The sequence below is a fragment of the Orcinus orca genome, chromosome 2 (assembly GCF_937001465.1).
Source record: "Orcinus orca chromosome 2, mOrcOrc1.1, whole genome shotgun sequence".
NCBI lineage: Eukaryota > Metazoa > Chordata > Mammalia > Artiodactyla > Delphinidae > Orcinus > Orcinus orca.
In genome coordinates, this window is record NC_064560.1 from 180,062,474 (window position 1) to 180,076,633 (window position 14,160).

At 42.0% G+C, this 14,160-nt stretch overlaps 1 protein-coding gene across 4 annotated transcripts in view; it reads right to left on the reverse strand.

The window, feature by feature from the left end:
- Nucleotides 1–14,160, reverse strand: part of STON2 (stonin 2) — a 150,826-nt gene that overhangs the window by 103,605 nt on the left and 33,061 nt on the right. For 3 of the 4 annotated variants that reach the window (XM_004262303.3, XM_033416741.2, XM_033416680.2), the window contains exons 2-3: nt 12,659–12,945; nt 10,549–10,833 (exon numbers count right to left, since the gene is read on the reverse strand). In XM_004262303.3, coding sequence (XP_004262351.1) covers nt 10,549–10,833; nt 12,659–12,746 — 373 coding nt within the window. In that variant the 5' untranslated portion in view covers nt 12,747–12,945. The remainder of the gene's footprint in view (nt 1–10,548; nt 10,834–12,658; nt 12,946–14,160) is intronic. The other variant, XM_033416828.2, reaches the window with a different exon arrangement.

The window sequence follows — 14,160 nt, forward strand, 5'->3', positions numbered from 1 at the left end:
CTCCTTCCCTGATTTCTGCAAGGCTCACTCCTCACTCCCCTCAAGTCTTTGCTCAAAAGTTACTGCTCAGAGAGTCATGCCCTGACCTTCTGTAAAATTTCACATCCTCCCTCACGCTATTCCCTTTCTTTGCCTCATTGTTCTCTTCTTCCCACTTACATTATCTAACACACTTACATTGCATCTACTTCTTGATCGTGTTTCTGGTGTGGCTTCCCCAGCAGAATGGATGCTCCATGAGGCAGGAATATCCCACTGTATCCCCGGTGCCTTGAACAGTGACTGGTAAATAGTGGGGGCTCAAAGCGCCATTGATTGAATAAATAATAAACTTACAAGTTGTCAGCTGAAACAATACAGCAAATACTGTTCTCTCTTTTTATACTTTGGAATCCTGGGTAGACTAAAACTTCAAATACTTATATACATTTTGATGTCATGTCCTTTATTTATACTTGGACGTTTACTCACTAGGGCTAAGTGATTTTTCCAATGCCATAAACATGCCCATCCATGAATACAAAATAGATCTAATTCGACTCTTCATTTGTGGCTTTCACGCTATTTCATAGCTGGCAATACAAAGCAGCTGCCCCAGGACTGGCTCAGAAGAGCGCCTGCTCACCCCAGAAGGCTTCATGGGTAACAGATTGCCCGACCGCTGGATTAACTTCAGCTTGGGGAGAACAGGGACGGTGTCCAACTTTCTCATAATTGCATTCCCAGCACCTAAATATTCTTTGCATGAATGAACCAGTTAATTAATGCATGCTTGGGCAGCTTATTGTGTTTTGTGTCCCACACTGAGGGTGAGGGTGAGATAGGCCACACGGCTCCCTGGGTGAGCTAGCATATTCTCTGGAAGAGGAGAATTCTGGAGTTTTAATAAAATACGTATATGTTATGTTAGGCGTATATGTTGTATGTGTATATATGTAAGTGTACATGTTATATGTGCATATATGTAAATGTGTGTGTGCGTACATGTTACATGTGTATGTCTGTGTATGTGTGTATCTACGTGTATGTATGTGGTATGTTTATACATACACTATGTGCATAACAGTGGAAAATCAAAAACTGATGATAACAACCAGCTGATAAGAGAAAGGCATGATGGAGAAGAGGCTGTTATAGTTTGCTTATTAAAAAAAAAAAAAAATTCACTTCACTGAGGAAGCCATCCTTCAAGTTCTACTAGCCGCTCACTGCCCACATAAACAATAATGTTTCTGCTTTAGATTTCATGTACATCTTTCACCTTTTCATTCATTAATCCAATAAATCAAAGTGAGCACCTACTAAGGTCCATGCACCGTATTCTGGGATAAAGAGTAAGTGAGAGAGACAAAGTCCCTTTCCTCTAGTGGGGAAGAGAGACAGTAAACAAATGAGCATACAACCTAATTTCAGGTAGAGACATGGGCTGTAAAGACATATAAAGCCAGAAAACGCAGAGAAACCAGGCTTCCTGATTCCTAGCCTAGTGCTTCTTCCTCAGGTGAGTGGCTTTCCAGCTCTCTCTCTCCCTTTTTTTTAAACCCCAAATATTTCTTTCTTCAAACGGAATCATTTAAGACGTCCAACATGTGAAACAAGCATGGCTGGAACAGCTCTAGTTGAAAATGGGGTGAGTGGAGGGTTTTCGATAGCTCAGCTACCCCCTCCCCAAGGGCAGCTGGGCCCTGAACGTTGTCTGAGGAGGGACCCCCCCAAAACACTGCTCCCAGAGCACCCAGTCTCACCCAGAACACAGAGAAACTCCCTGTTCCATCAAAAAGGGACACTTCCCACCCAGAAGGGATGCAAGTTCATTTTTATTTTATTTTTTTAAAATATTTATCTATCTAAAAAAAAGAAAAAGCAGGGAGTTGGTGAACGGAGGCGATGCTGAGCAGAGCTCTGAGTGAAAATGTAGGGGAAGAGCTTTAAAGGCTGAGGGGACAGTAAGAGCAGAAACGCACTTTGGGGAACAGCAGGAGAGGTGACAATTGGAGCAGAGTGGAGCTCAGTGGAGAGGGGCAGAGAGGTGGCAGACCCCTGAGGAAGAAGGGCTCTGTTAAATTCATTCCTGAGTGCATCACGGTCTGAGATGGATTCCAGAAAGGTCATTAATTACATTTAAAGGCAGAGAAGAATAATTTAAGGTATTAAAAGAAAATAAGACCTCCTCTGTTGAGGAGAGAAATATATATGCATGTCAAATGCAGGGCGTCTGGTCTCTGTATTCACCAAATGGCTGGGATCTTATCCCACCCCCATCCACCACTCACCCACCCGCCCCCAGTAGCCAGAATGAAAAACATAACAGAAATTAACCAATGGACTAGTCTTCGTCAGGATTAAGTCTCTCAGCTGTCACCCCTGCCTCCCTCTTAAATGGCTGACGGCATCTCTGGTCCTCCCCCAAACAAGTGGCTCTTTCTCTGGTCCCAAATAATTAGCTTCCCCAGACACAATGGGAAGGCCTCAGTCCAAGTTGTGAGGGAAGACATTTGAAGGACAAGCGAATACTAGTGTTTTGCTTGGGCTGTGGGACAAATGTTCCGGAAATCAAATTTTTTTTATGTTTGTAATTATGCATATCCTGCAGTATCTGCATAATGGGTCCAATTCAGCCTTGGCCTTGCCACAAAACTGCCATGTCCCTGGAAGGTCAGCGCATAACATGATGAGTGAACAGGAAGCCTCATGTTGATAATAGTGCCTTAATTTTTTTTTGTTTTGTTTTAATTTGGGGATGACCTTTGCTCTGTCAGTCAATTTGCATGCATTTGCAAACATATTCTAAGCACACCCATACACTTGTAAAATGCACATCTGTGAAATCAGCCTTGGGTCTGAGATAATCTTTGTAAAGATTTTAGGTGACAGGGAAGCTAACTACTACATTCTTCCTGGTGCACGGTAGAATTTTAAAGTCAGAGCAGGCAAAATACTAAGTTAGGAAAGCTTTGTGCAACGAGGCAACCTCAGAAACACTATTGCTAAAGGACCCAATGTGAACAAAACACACTTGGGTTTAGGTTCGTTCTCAAAAATCTTTCTTTAAGAGAACAATATAAAGATTCAATTTTGATTTGAACAGATCCACCATAAGGTTTAAAAAAAAAAAAAGAAACAAAAAACTTTGGTTCTGCTCACGGTTTAACAGAATATCTGTGCACTTAGTTCAGAGTTTGGCAAACAAGTTTGCAGTTAAGTTTTTTGACATTTTTCACCATGTAACCCAGATCGTTCACACAGCATCTTCAAACTGGAGGTGTGAACAGTATTCTTGTGCTAATTTAAGTCCAAAGTTTAAGTGTTTGACAGTTAAGAGTCTAATAAAAATCTTTCAAAAGAGGATATTTATCAACACAGCCTGAGCCAAAGTGGTCCTGTTAAGTCAGATATGTGAATTCCACATTTGGCCTTCACCAAATTTCAGGGGTCTTCATGGAAGAAACAATTTTTACAAAAGAATCAAAAGGCATGATTTTATATGCTCTCTCATTCCTAGTATCCTCAGGTCCAAAGAACTGGTGGCAGCTCTCTTTCTTATATATGTAGTTATAGAAAGGCTCTGTCACTCAACTGATTTTATTCATATTTTTCTGAGGGAGAACAGGTAGCTCCTTTTTTCCCAGACCAACCATGAGGGCACTTATTCACTCCAAACCCTGCCCTAGTTGAAGTCCAAAAGAAAGTTGTTCCCTTGATGGATTTAAGCATCTCTGGAGTTGTTTTCCCCTCTAGCTGTTACTCCTGGCTATCCAGTCACCCTTGGTATGTGTCAGTGAACAATAAAAAGTAGCCAGGTCACCAGGGTGGGGACTAGCTACTCCCTGGCTTCTCTAAGTTCCCTGCGCACCTTCTGGCATTTAACGCCACAAAAACAAGAGATTTAACACTAATGACAGTCTCTTTGTCCCTTACTCCCCGTGTCTACAGCCTCCTGCATTTTAATGAAGGCAAATTGCACATTCCCCTTCCAGGCTGAAATCCAATGCCCCCTTGACTTTATTCTTAGGTGGCACAACTTAAAAGATAAATTATTTTGTGGGGTTTTTTGGTGTTTTGTTTTGTTTTGCTTTTCTTCTGTCAAGAAAACTGTGGAGGAGTGGAGGAATGGGGACTGGGGGAGGGGAAAGGAGTATCCCAGATAACATTTCTCTACCTAGGCACTCCTTGTGTGTGATCATTTCTTTCCCAACTTCTCTTTGCAAGCCAGGATGTTAAGGTATGAAAAAAGCTGGCTGAGTAAGGCTCCACTTTTTGCTTCCAGGAATCCAGACTAGGAATGTCACTAATCAGTCTTCCTTTGTCGTCTTCCCACCTATTTCTCTGAGGCCACGATGATTTTCTCATAAAAGGAACTCATAGAGAGGCTGCATGGGATGAGTCCAAGATACACATTTTTCCCTTTCTCCTGACACAAAGACATCTGACCAGAGGGTGCTAGGCATTTGCTAGAAGCAAATAGGACAAACGTGAGGAAAATGGGAATAAACTGAGAAACTGTAACTCCGTTATAGGAAAGAGTCCGTTTGTTTGGGTGATACTTATGTGACTGGGAAGACGGCTGAAGCCAAAAATCAGTTTCCATGGAACCTTTGTTCTGGCTGAACTTCACCACCTGCATGCATGGTGGTGTAAACTTTAAAAAGTTTGTAAAGGGCTGCAAACTTTGGAGATGACGCATAGCGGCTAGCACAGAACATCTGCTTGGTAAATGGCCTGCACTATTAGAGATGCTCCACTAGCCCAGATTGACTCATTCTCAGTCTGGTTCCATTTTAAGATTTTGGAGACGTGATATATTAACTGTGGCTGCTATACCAAAAACCCGGTGGCTTTAAACAACAGAAGTTTATTCTCTCCTAGTTCTGGAAGCCAGAAGTCTGAAATCAGAATCACTGGGCCAAAATTAAGATGTCAACAGGGTAATGCTCCCTCCAGAAGCGCTAGGGGAGAATTCATTCCTTGCATCTTCCAGCTTCTGGTGGCTGCTGGCATTCCTTGGCTGTGGCCTCATGATTCCAATCTTCAGGGCCAGCATCTTCAAATCCCTTTCTGTTCTGTCTTCTCATTGCCTTCTCTGTGTGGGCAAATTCTCCCTCTATCTCCCTCTTACATATGTGATTGTATTTAGGACACACCCAGATAATCCAGGATTATCTCCCTATCTCAAAATCCTTAACATAATCAATCTGCAAAGATACTTTCTACAAATAAGATAATGTTTACAGGTTCGGGGGGCCTAGGACCTCATGTCTTTGGGGGCCATTATTCGGCCTGCCACACCAGGAAAACTTAGCATTATCCAAAGAATAGAGCAGGGAGCGGTGACTGCAAGAAGCCTCAGGCTGTCTCTATCACCATGAAGATACTTGCTGTCCACACTGCGCTAGTTTGGTGTAATGCCTGCAGTTAACGTATGTGATATCATTGACACAGCACAGGTATCCAAATCTTTTGGATTCAAATTTTTAAAATCTGAGCTGCTCAACAGCCTCCAGGATGGAACTGCCTGCATTTTCTGTGTTGAGTGACCTGAAGCCTAGTTTCTCCTGCTTACCACCTGGCCTTAGCTCTACCAACCACTCACTCTTCCTTATTGTTAAACACAGTCTGTGTGAGGAAACCCATGAGGGAGCTGGCCTAGTTGGTGAGGCTAATTTGGGTAAGAGGGATGTACCCGGCGGTCCTTTATTTGGGGGGGTTCCTTGATGGGCAGTTGGGTATCAGCAGGAGAGTTGAGATAGAAGCCTTGGATTTATTACCATTTTCTTTACCGCCCTGATGCTCTGCAGAGTCCTCTATGATTCTTGGGTCCCTGGGTTAGAAACACTTGCTGAGGTGGGGCTGACCCTACACATTGGGCCTCACGTCTGCTGGGAAACCAGCCAACAGGCTCTTCCTGCAGCAGAGGGCTCCATCTCCACAGAGCTGAGTTAAATGTTCATACGTGGAAACAGATGGAACTAGTAATGAACGTTTGGGCAGTTTTCAGGCCACAATTATGCTTTCACACATTTGGAAGTTGTCATTTCTTGATTTGCTCTCTAGTGATATCAATGAATCCCATATCCTTAGTGCAGTGCAAGGCTGGCACTAGGGCGAGGCAAGTGAGGCACTCACCTTGGGCGCAAAATTTAAAAGGGTACCAAAAAACTTAGTAATCAAATAACATTTTAAATACAATATTTAAAAAATATAAAATCAGCAAACTGTGGCCCACAGGCTAGCTACCTATTTTTGTACATAGAGTTTTACTGGAACCAGGGCTAGGATTAGGGTGCAGGGTGGCAGTCATGAAGGTATTGGTTGAATTTTGTCTTTAAAATGCTGATATTTTGTTCATCAAGGTTTTTTTTTTGCATTGTTTTGACTTTCTCAAATAATTTTTAATTTTGATTTTTAAATTTAATTTTTAAATTAAAATATTTTTCAAACCCAGTTTTTTTCAAGATAGCCATTTTTCTTCAAGACAACCATTATATCTTGGTATGGAACACAAGTGTTTTATGCATATTTCCCAATTTGTCACAGAAAATATTAAAAAGATGTACTTAAGAATCCAGATTTAGGGCTTCCCTGGTGGCACAGTGGTTAAGAATCCACCTGCCAATCCAGGGGACACGGGTTTGAGCCCTGGTCCGGAAGGATCCCACGTGCTGCGGAGCAACTAAGCCCGTGCACCACAACTACTGAGCCTGCTCTCTAGAGCCTGTGAGCCACAACTACCGAAGCCCCGCATGCTCTGCAACAAGAGAAGCCACCGCAATGAGAAGCCCGCGCACCACAATGAAGAGTAGCCCCGGCTCGCCGCAACTAGAGAAAGCCTGCATGCAGCAACAAAGACCCAACGCAGCCAAAAAGAAATAAATAAAATAAATAAATTTATTTTAAAAAAAAGAATCCAGATTTAATAAAATTAATAATCTTTACTACTTCATGAAGGATATTATGTGAAATTGACTTTTTTTTTTTTTACTATGTGTACACAGTGGCCATAAGTTTTACTTGCCATTACTTTTACACCATTAATGCAAATGCCAATACAGTAAAAAAAAGACCAAAAAAATCTTAGAATTATTATGAAAATACTTTTGGTCCCACACACCCCTTGAGAGGGTCTTGGGAAACTCCAGAGATCTATAGACCACACTTTGAAAACTACTGCCTTAAAGGATAAGGTTTTAATGATTTAAAGGTTAAAACCATTAAAGTTCAAAACCATTATCAATAACAAGCTAAAATCCTCAGTCAGATGGGGGCAACATAATTATGACTAACTCCAAAGTTAGTTTTGCAAAAATAAGTGAAGAATTAAAGCAAATTGATCCATCTGTCATATAAACAGTTCTAAGCAATTAGGAGATCTTTGAAACTAAAGGTAAGGTATGAACAATAAGTAAAAGAATCTGAATGCCTTGAATATAATCAGTGATCTGAAAGCAGGCCCATTTAAGGGCAACCCATCCCTGGCCTCCCCTGCCTCCGGGGAATGAGGAAGCAGAGGAAACTATAGCAATAACGGGAAGATTAAGGCACACATACCACACACAGCATCCCTAGGCTGTTCAAAGATCCTGGGGCCAGTCTGCCTGGTAGTAAAGCTCTCTCCTGCCACTTCCTAGCATACAACTGTGGGCAAATTCCCAAACCACTATCTGTCTCAGTCTTCTCATGTGTAATATGAATATAATATTAAATATACCTTCCTCATATGATCGTTGTAGAGAGTTCATGAGATGACGTAAAGCACTGAGCACAGTGTCTGAGAGAATAAATATTTAATGAATGTAACTTACTGAAAACAAGCATACTTCTGTACTGATTCATTGCCCTGTGTTCAGTAACTTTCCCTCAAATGCACAAATGCTTAATTAGCCAGCCCACTGTCTTACTGTGTTAGGTGTTCAGTAAATGTTACGTCCTCCCTCCAGCCAGACTGGGAAGCCTGTCTGGACCTGTCATTTCATCCATGCTGCTTTGAGTGTCATGGCTTTCTCACCAACAATTCATGAGAAATCTGATGCTTAAATGTGAAAAAGTGTATCAATGTGCAAATTGTTATGTAAAAATGGAAATGTTTGTTATACAGTAGAATTATGCCTTATATTTTCTTAAAATTATTTTTATTGATGTTGAAAACACGTTTGAAAAGCAAAGGAATTGTTTTTAAACATCAAAGCTAGCAAAACATTTAACCCACCAACAGAAAAACATCAACCTGGCTTTGCTAAGATGTCTCTGTGGTAGACAAAATAATGCTCCCCTACAAAGATGTCCACATCCTAATCCCCAGAACCTGTGAATATGTCCTTTTACATGGCAAAAGAGACTTTGCAGATGTGATTCAGTTAAAAACCCTGAGATGGGGAAATTATCCTGGATTATCCTTGTGGGCCCAGTGTAATCACAAGGGTCCTTAAAAACAGAAGAGGAAATAGACATTTCACCAAAGAAGACATACAGATGGTCAAGAGGCACGTGAAAAGATGCTCAACATCACTAATTATCAGAGAAATGCAAATCAAAACTACAATGAGGGGCTTCCCTGGTGGCGCAGTGGTTGAGAGTCCGCCTGCCGATGCAGGGGACACAGGTTCGTGCCCCGGTCCGAGAGGATCCCACATGCCGCGGAGCGGCTGGGCCCGTGAGCCATGGCCGCTGAGCCTGCGCGTCCGGAGCCTGTGCTCCGCAACGGGAGAGCCCACAACAGTGAGAGGCCCGCGTACCGCAAAAAAAAAAAAAAAAAAAAAACTACAATGAGGTATCACCTCACGCCAGTCAGCAGTCAGAATGGCCATTATCAAAAAATCTACAAACCATAAATGCTGGAGAGGGTATGGAGAAAAGGGAACCCTCTTGCACTGCTGGTGGGAATGTAAATTGATACAACCACTATGGAGAACAGTATGGAGGTTCCTTAAAAAACTAAAAATAGAACTACCATATGACCCAGCAATCCCACTACTGGGCATATACCCTCAGAAAACCATAATTCAAAAAGAGACATGTACCACAATGTTCACTGCAGCACTATTTACAATAGCCAGGTCATGGAACCAACCTAAATGTCCATCAACAGATGAATTGGTAAAGATGTGGCCTGTATATACAATGGAATATTACTCAGCCATAAAACGAAATGAAATTGAGTTATCTGTAGTGAGGTGGATGGACCTAGAGTCTGTCATACAGAGTGAAGTAAGTCAGAAAGAGAAAAACAAATACCGTATGTTAACGCATATATATGGAATAAAAAAAAATGGTACTGATGAACCTAGTGGCAGGCAGGGCAGGAATAAAGATGTAGACATAGAGAATGGACTTGAGGACACAGTGGGGGAGGGGGAAGCTGGGGTGAAGTGAGAGTAGCATGGACATATATACTCTACCAAATGTAAAATAGATAGCTAGTGGCAAGCAGCAGCATAGCACAGGGAGATCAGCTCCGTGCTTTGCGACGACCTAGAGGGATGGGATAGGGCGGGTGGGAGGGAGGCTCAAGAGGGAGGGGATATGGGGATGTATGTGTGTGCATGTGGCTGATTCACTTTGTTGTGCGACAGAGGCTAGTGCAGTCTTGTGAAGCAGTTATACTCCAATACAGATTTAAAAAAAAAAAAAAAAACAGAAGAAGAAAGCAGAAGTCAGGCAGGGGAAGATTTGCCTATAGAAGAAAGGCACAGAGAGATGCAACATTGCTGGCTTTGGAGACTGAGGAAGAGGCCACATGCCAAGAAATGTGGGCAGCCTCTAGAAGCTAGAAAGGGCAAAGACACAGATTCTCCCCTAGAGCCTCCTGAAAGGAATGCAGACCCACCAACACCTTGATTTTAGCTCAGTGACACCCATGCTGGACTTCCGAACTACAGAATTGTAAGATAATAAAGTTGTGTTGGTTAAGCCACTAAGTTTGTAGTAATTTGTTACAGCAGCAAATAGAAAACTAATACAGTCCCAAAGGTTATCCCAATCACCCTTGGTATGCTTCAGTGCACAATAAAATAAGTAGCCAGGTCACCAGGCTAGGAACTAATCATTCCCTTGGCTTCACTCAGCTTCCCAGTGCAGCTTCTGGCCATTTAAATGCCACAAAGTAAGAGACTGACCATTAATGACAGTTCCCACCCCTGAAGATTTGGATTCTAAAGGTCTGGGACACAAGAACATCTATGTATAACTGGTGACTCTATTAGAGATGGTTAGTGGTCCACACTTTGAGAGACATTCATTTTACTCACAGGAGCTTACAATTTAGGTGCTAAGTAAATAGAATTCTAGTCCATAATAGATGAATAAATATGCATACTTCCAAAGAGAAATTAACAGCCAGGGCAAGGGTAAAAGGCTGGAAATGGCCCAGAACACATAAATCCTTCCACATGCTTATGTTAATAAAAACGTGTCACAGAATTAAGCCAGATGAGATCTCTGTCTGCTCCCTCCAGTGCTTCAGGGCTCTGGAGCAGACAAAACAGAATGCTGGCAGCCCTGCAGACCTCTCATGAAAAAGCGTCCCTGGTGAGCACAGCCCCCCACCTGTCCTACCTGTCCCACCTGCTTCTTTATGAGGTGGTAATGTGCTGGCCCAGGGTGTGTCATCTTCAAACTGAACCCAGCTGCTGATGGCTGAAGCCAGGTCAGGTGGAGGCTGCTCAGGGCTCAGGGGAGGGGAGGCCGCTTCAGAGATGAGGCCCATCTTTTCAGAAGAGTCATCGTGCTCTGAGGGGGAAAGGTCCTGAGAGCCTCCATCCACCACACGGTTCTCCCCAGAAGAGATCTCGGACTGGTCTGAGGAAGACGATGGTCCTGGGAGGTGCTCTTCAGTGCCCCCTGAAACAGATACCAGAAACTACCATCACATCACGCGAGGAAGGCCACTCTTCATAACTGTCTCGTGGAGGAAGAACAAAGGACAGGCAAGCAGTGATCAAAGGACTCACCATTACAGGGTGTGAGGGCAGAAAAACAGCCATGCCCACCTGCCTCTATGCTTAAAGAGTGTTTACCTTAAAATGTATAAAAACTATACCCTAGGATGTCCATAGCAGTCTCCATACAGGCTGAGACTGGGAGTCTTGTTCACTATTCTTATCCTACCATCTACTCCAGTGCTTAGGGGTCACAAACAAAATTCCTACAGAGGCCGAGCAACAGATAGAACTAGGTCGAATTAGAAAAGCGAAAGGCAATGGGTAATGGTGGAGACTGTGGCTCAACAGGAGAGCTTCTGTCTGGACTAAAAACATTCAAATTCAAACTCTGCGCAGTCCAAACAACACACATCTGCGGGCCACCATGTGCAAACCCTGCACTAATGACAGCTAAATATGGCACAGAGGCCCTTCCTCTAGCTTTTGTATCACTTCATTGGTCCTGGAACATTTAATAGCCTTCAAAAATTTGTTTTTAAATAACAGAACTAGATCCCAATTGTGGTGGTGACTACACAAATCTATACGTGTGTTAAAATTCATCAACTGTAGACCAAAAATGGTCAATTTTACTGTATGAAAATGTTTAAAAAATAAAAGTACTGATGCGAAACTCCTTTCTCCCATCACTAGCCAAACAAACAGGTCTACCTGAATGTAATTATTTAGATAAGCGCTGTCCTAAAAAAGTAAAAGGTGGGCCATATATGAATTTTAAATTTTCTAGTAGCCACATTTTAAAACTAAAAAGAAACAGGCAAAACTACTTTTAATAATACGTATTTCATCTCAGCGTGTTGAAAATGTGTAATATCAACATGTAATTGATAAAAAACTGTTAATAACACATTTAACTTTTACTAGGTCCTCGAAATTCAGTGTGGGTATTTCACATTTATAGCGCATCTCAATTCAGACGAGCCACATTTCAAAGACTCGATAGCCACATGGCTACTGTATTGGACAGCACACCTGTAAACTCACACTTTCCAGGTGCTGTAAACGAAGCTGGGACGATTTCAGGTGGCAGTAGCAGCGGCTGTAGAACAGAAGCAGCTGATGTGGTTCTGTAAATAGCTCCCGCATCCTACCTTGACCTTCATCCCTGAGCACAGTTCCCCAGAAGTCAATCTAGCCACCTTCATCATGATCACGGGTGACAATTATGAGCCCTTTCCATGTGCCAGTCACTGCTGTAAGTACTTTACATGTTAATTCATTTAATCCTCACAACCACCCTGAGGTAGGTACTGTGATTACCCATACTGCACAGATGAACCACCACCCAGGGAGGTTAAATCAATTATCCACCCAAGGACACATCACTCATCCATAATGCAGCCAGGATTTGAGCCCAAGGGATCTGGCTCCAGCTCCTGTCACTCTTGACAATTATGCTTTAAAAATTGAGACCATCCGAATTGCTGTTGGGAATAATAACCGCAAAGACTGAGCATGAAGTACTTTGGAAATAGGAAGTTAATGTTCATTGGAAGAAAGCAGCCAATACTTTTGGTGTTTCCTGGTCCTTGTTTGGGGCCCTAGGTTCTAAGATGTTTCCTCCAGGCTTCTAAGTGGAAGAATCTGGACCTGAAGAAAGTGACAAACTGGCTCTGTTTTCCGTATCAAGATCCCCCCCCAAAAGAATGATGAAATGGAAGCCATAACAAGCAGGTGTGGTTCTTTGTTAATCTTTTCACTTAGGCGATGGACGTTCTCCTTACCCTCAGAAGGGACAGGAAAGAGCGGCTCCTCATTGAAAGAGACCCACTCCGACTGGTGGGTAGCGATCACATGGTCCAAGGTCGTCATGCTAGGAAGGTGCTGGTCATCTTCACACTGCTGGCCTCAGGCAGACCCCAGAGCAATGCCTGGGGTGGGGTGCGGTGGGGGTCTGGTAGCACAGTGGACTTGGGCCTGGGGTCTGTTATTGGGGGTCTCGCGGAGAGTGGCACTCAGAACGTAGACAGATTAGCCTCTCTTGCCTTTGGTTAATCTGCCAAGTGGAAATCTGTTTAAAAAATAAAAAGTAAAAGGGATAACCATCACATTATAACCAATCCACTCAGGTCTTGAGCTTTCAACACTGCCCACAAGGAGGTCTGGGTCGTTTCCAACCTATTTACCTTTCTCTATCCCTGTCTTGCCTTCACTTCTCTTACAGAAATATCTGCTTTTAGCATCAAGATCTCTGTATGTGCCTTCAAATCAGACATAAATAATCACGCAGATTTTAGCAATTAGATTCTCCAATTTTCCCAGTTACTATATTTTGGAAATACTTTTATCTATAAGGCCATCATTGTAGAAGAAATATTAAAATTTTTCAAAGTGCTTTCACTTTCCTTTACCAGATGGCAAAATAAAAGCATGTTCTTTCCTATTAAATCAGTGTGGTTTTTTGCCTTAGGCAGGTAGCTCTTTGCAAGCCTGATTTAAATCTTTGGCAGAAACCCAACCATCTCCAGATGGTATCTCCAAGCATGATTTACCAATCAAGAAAAACAGAAAAGGAGTCATCTTATTCATTTGGAGTAAGGGGGTAGGGCATATTTACTTTAGTGGAAAATGTGAGTTAAAGAAACACGTTTTCACTCTAGGACAGTTTGAATTAGTATGTAAAAGTCTAGCCTTTACTCACATTGCAATTATGTTCCATGTAAGGATACTTAATAGACTCATAATATTGCTTGTACAATTAATGTCTTTTTACAACTGGAACCTAACTCTTGATCTTATAATGAATTAGCAAAATCTGAATTAATGTTTCCACATAAGAGCTACTATCCACCTTGAACAGCATCAGTTCTTATTAACTGAATACTCACAATATTCACTTTAGTCTAGAATAATTTAACTTATAGCCTTCTAGCTGGTGCGCAATAAAAAGAAAACATTGAAATTTTACTACAGGTTATTATCTGCAGTAAATAATCTATGCTAACGATAAAGAGAATAGAAACATTTAATAGCTTTTGTTTTGGTAATTAAAACAATTAGTTTTGTTGCATGATACTTCGTAAAAACAAGTAATGTTTCCCACAGAATCTATAATTTTCAGAAACCTATTTTCATACCATACTTTGACTGAATAGCCATTGTAGTTGGGTAAGAATTATTATAATTCTTTCACAGAGGAAGAAATCTGGGCTGAGAGGAGTTAAGTGACTTATCCAACACTTTTGCTGTTTCAAAGCCTTTGTTTGGTGCCCTAAGATTCTAAGAT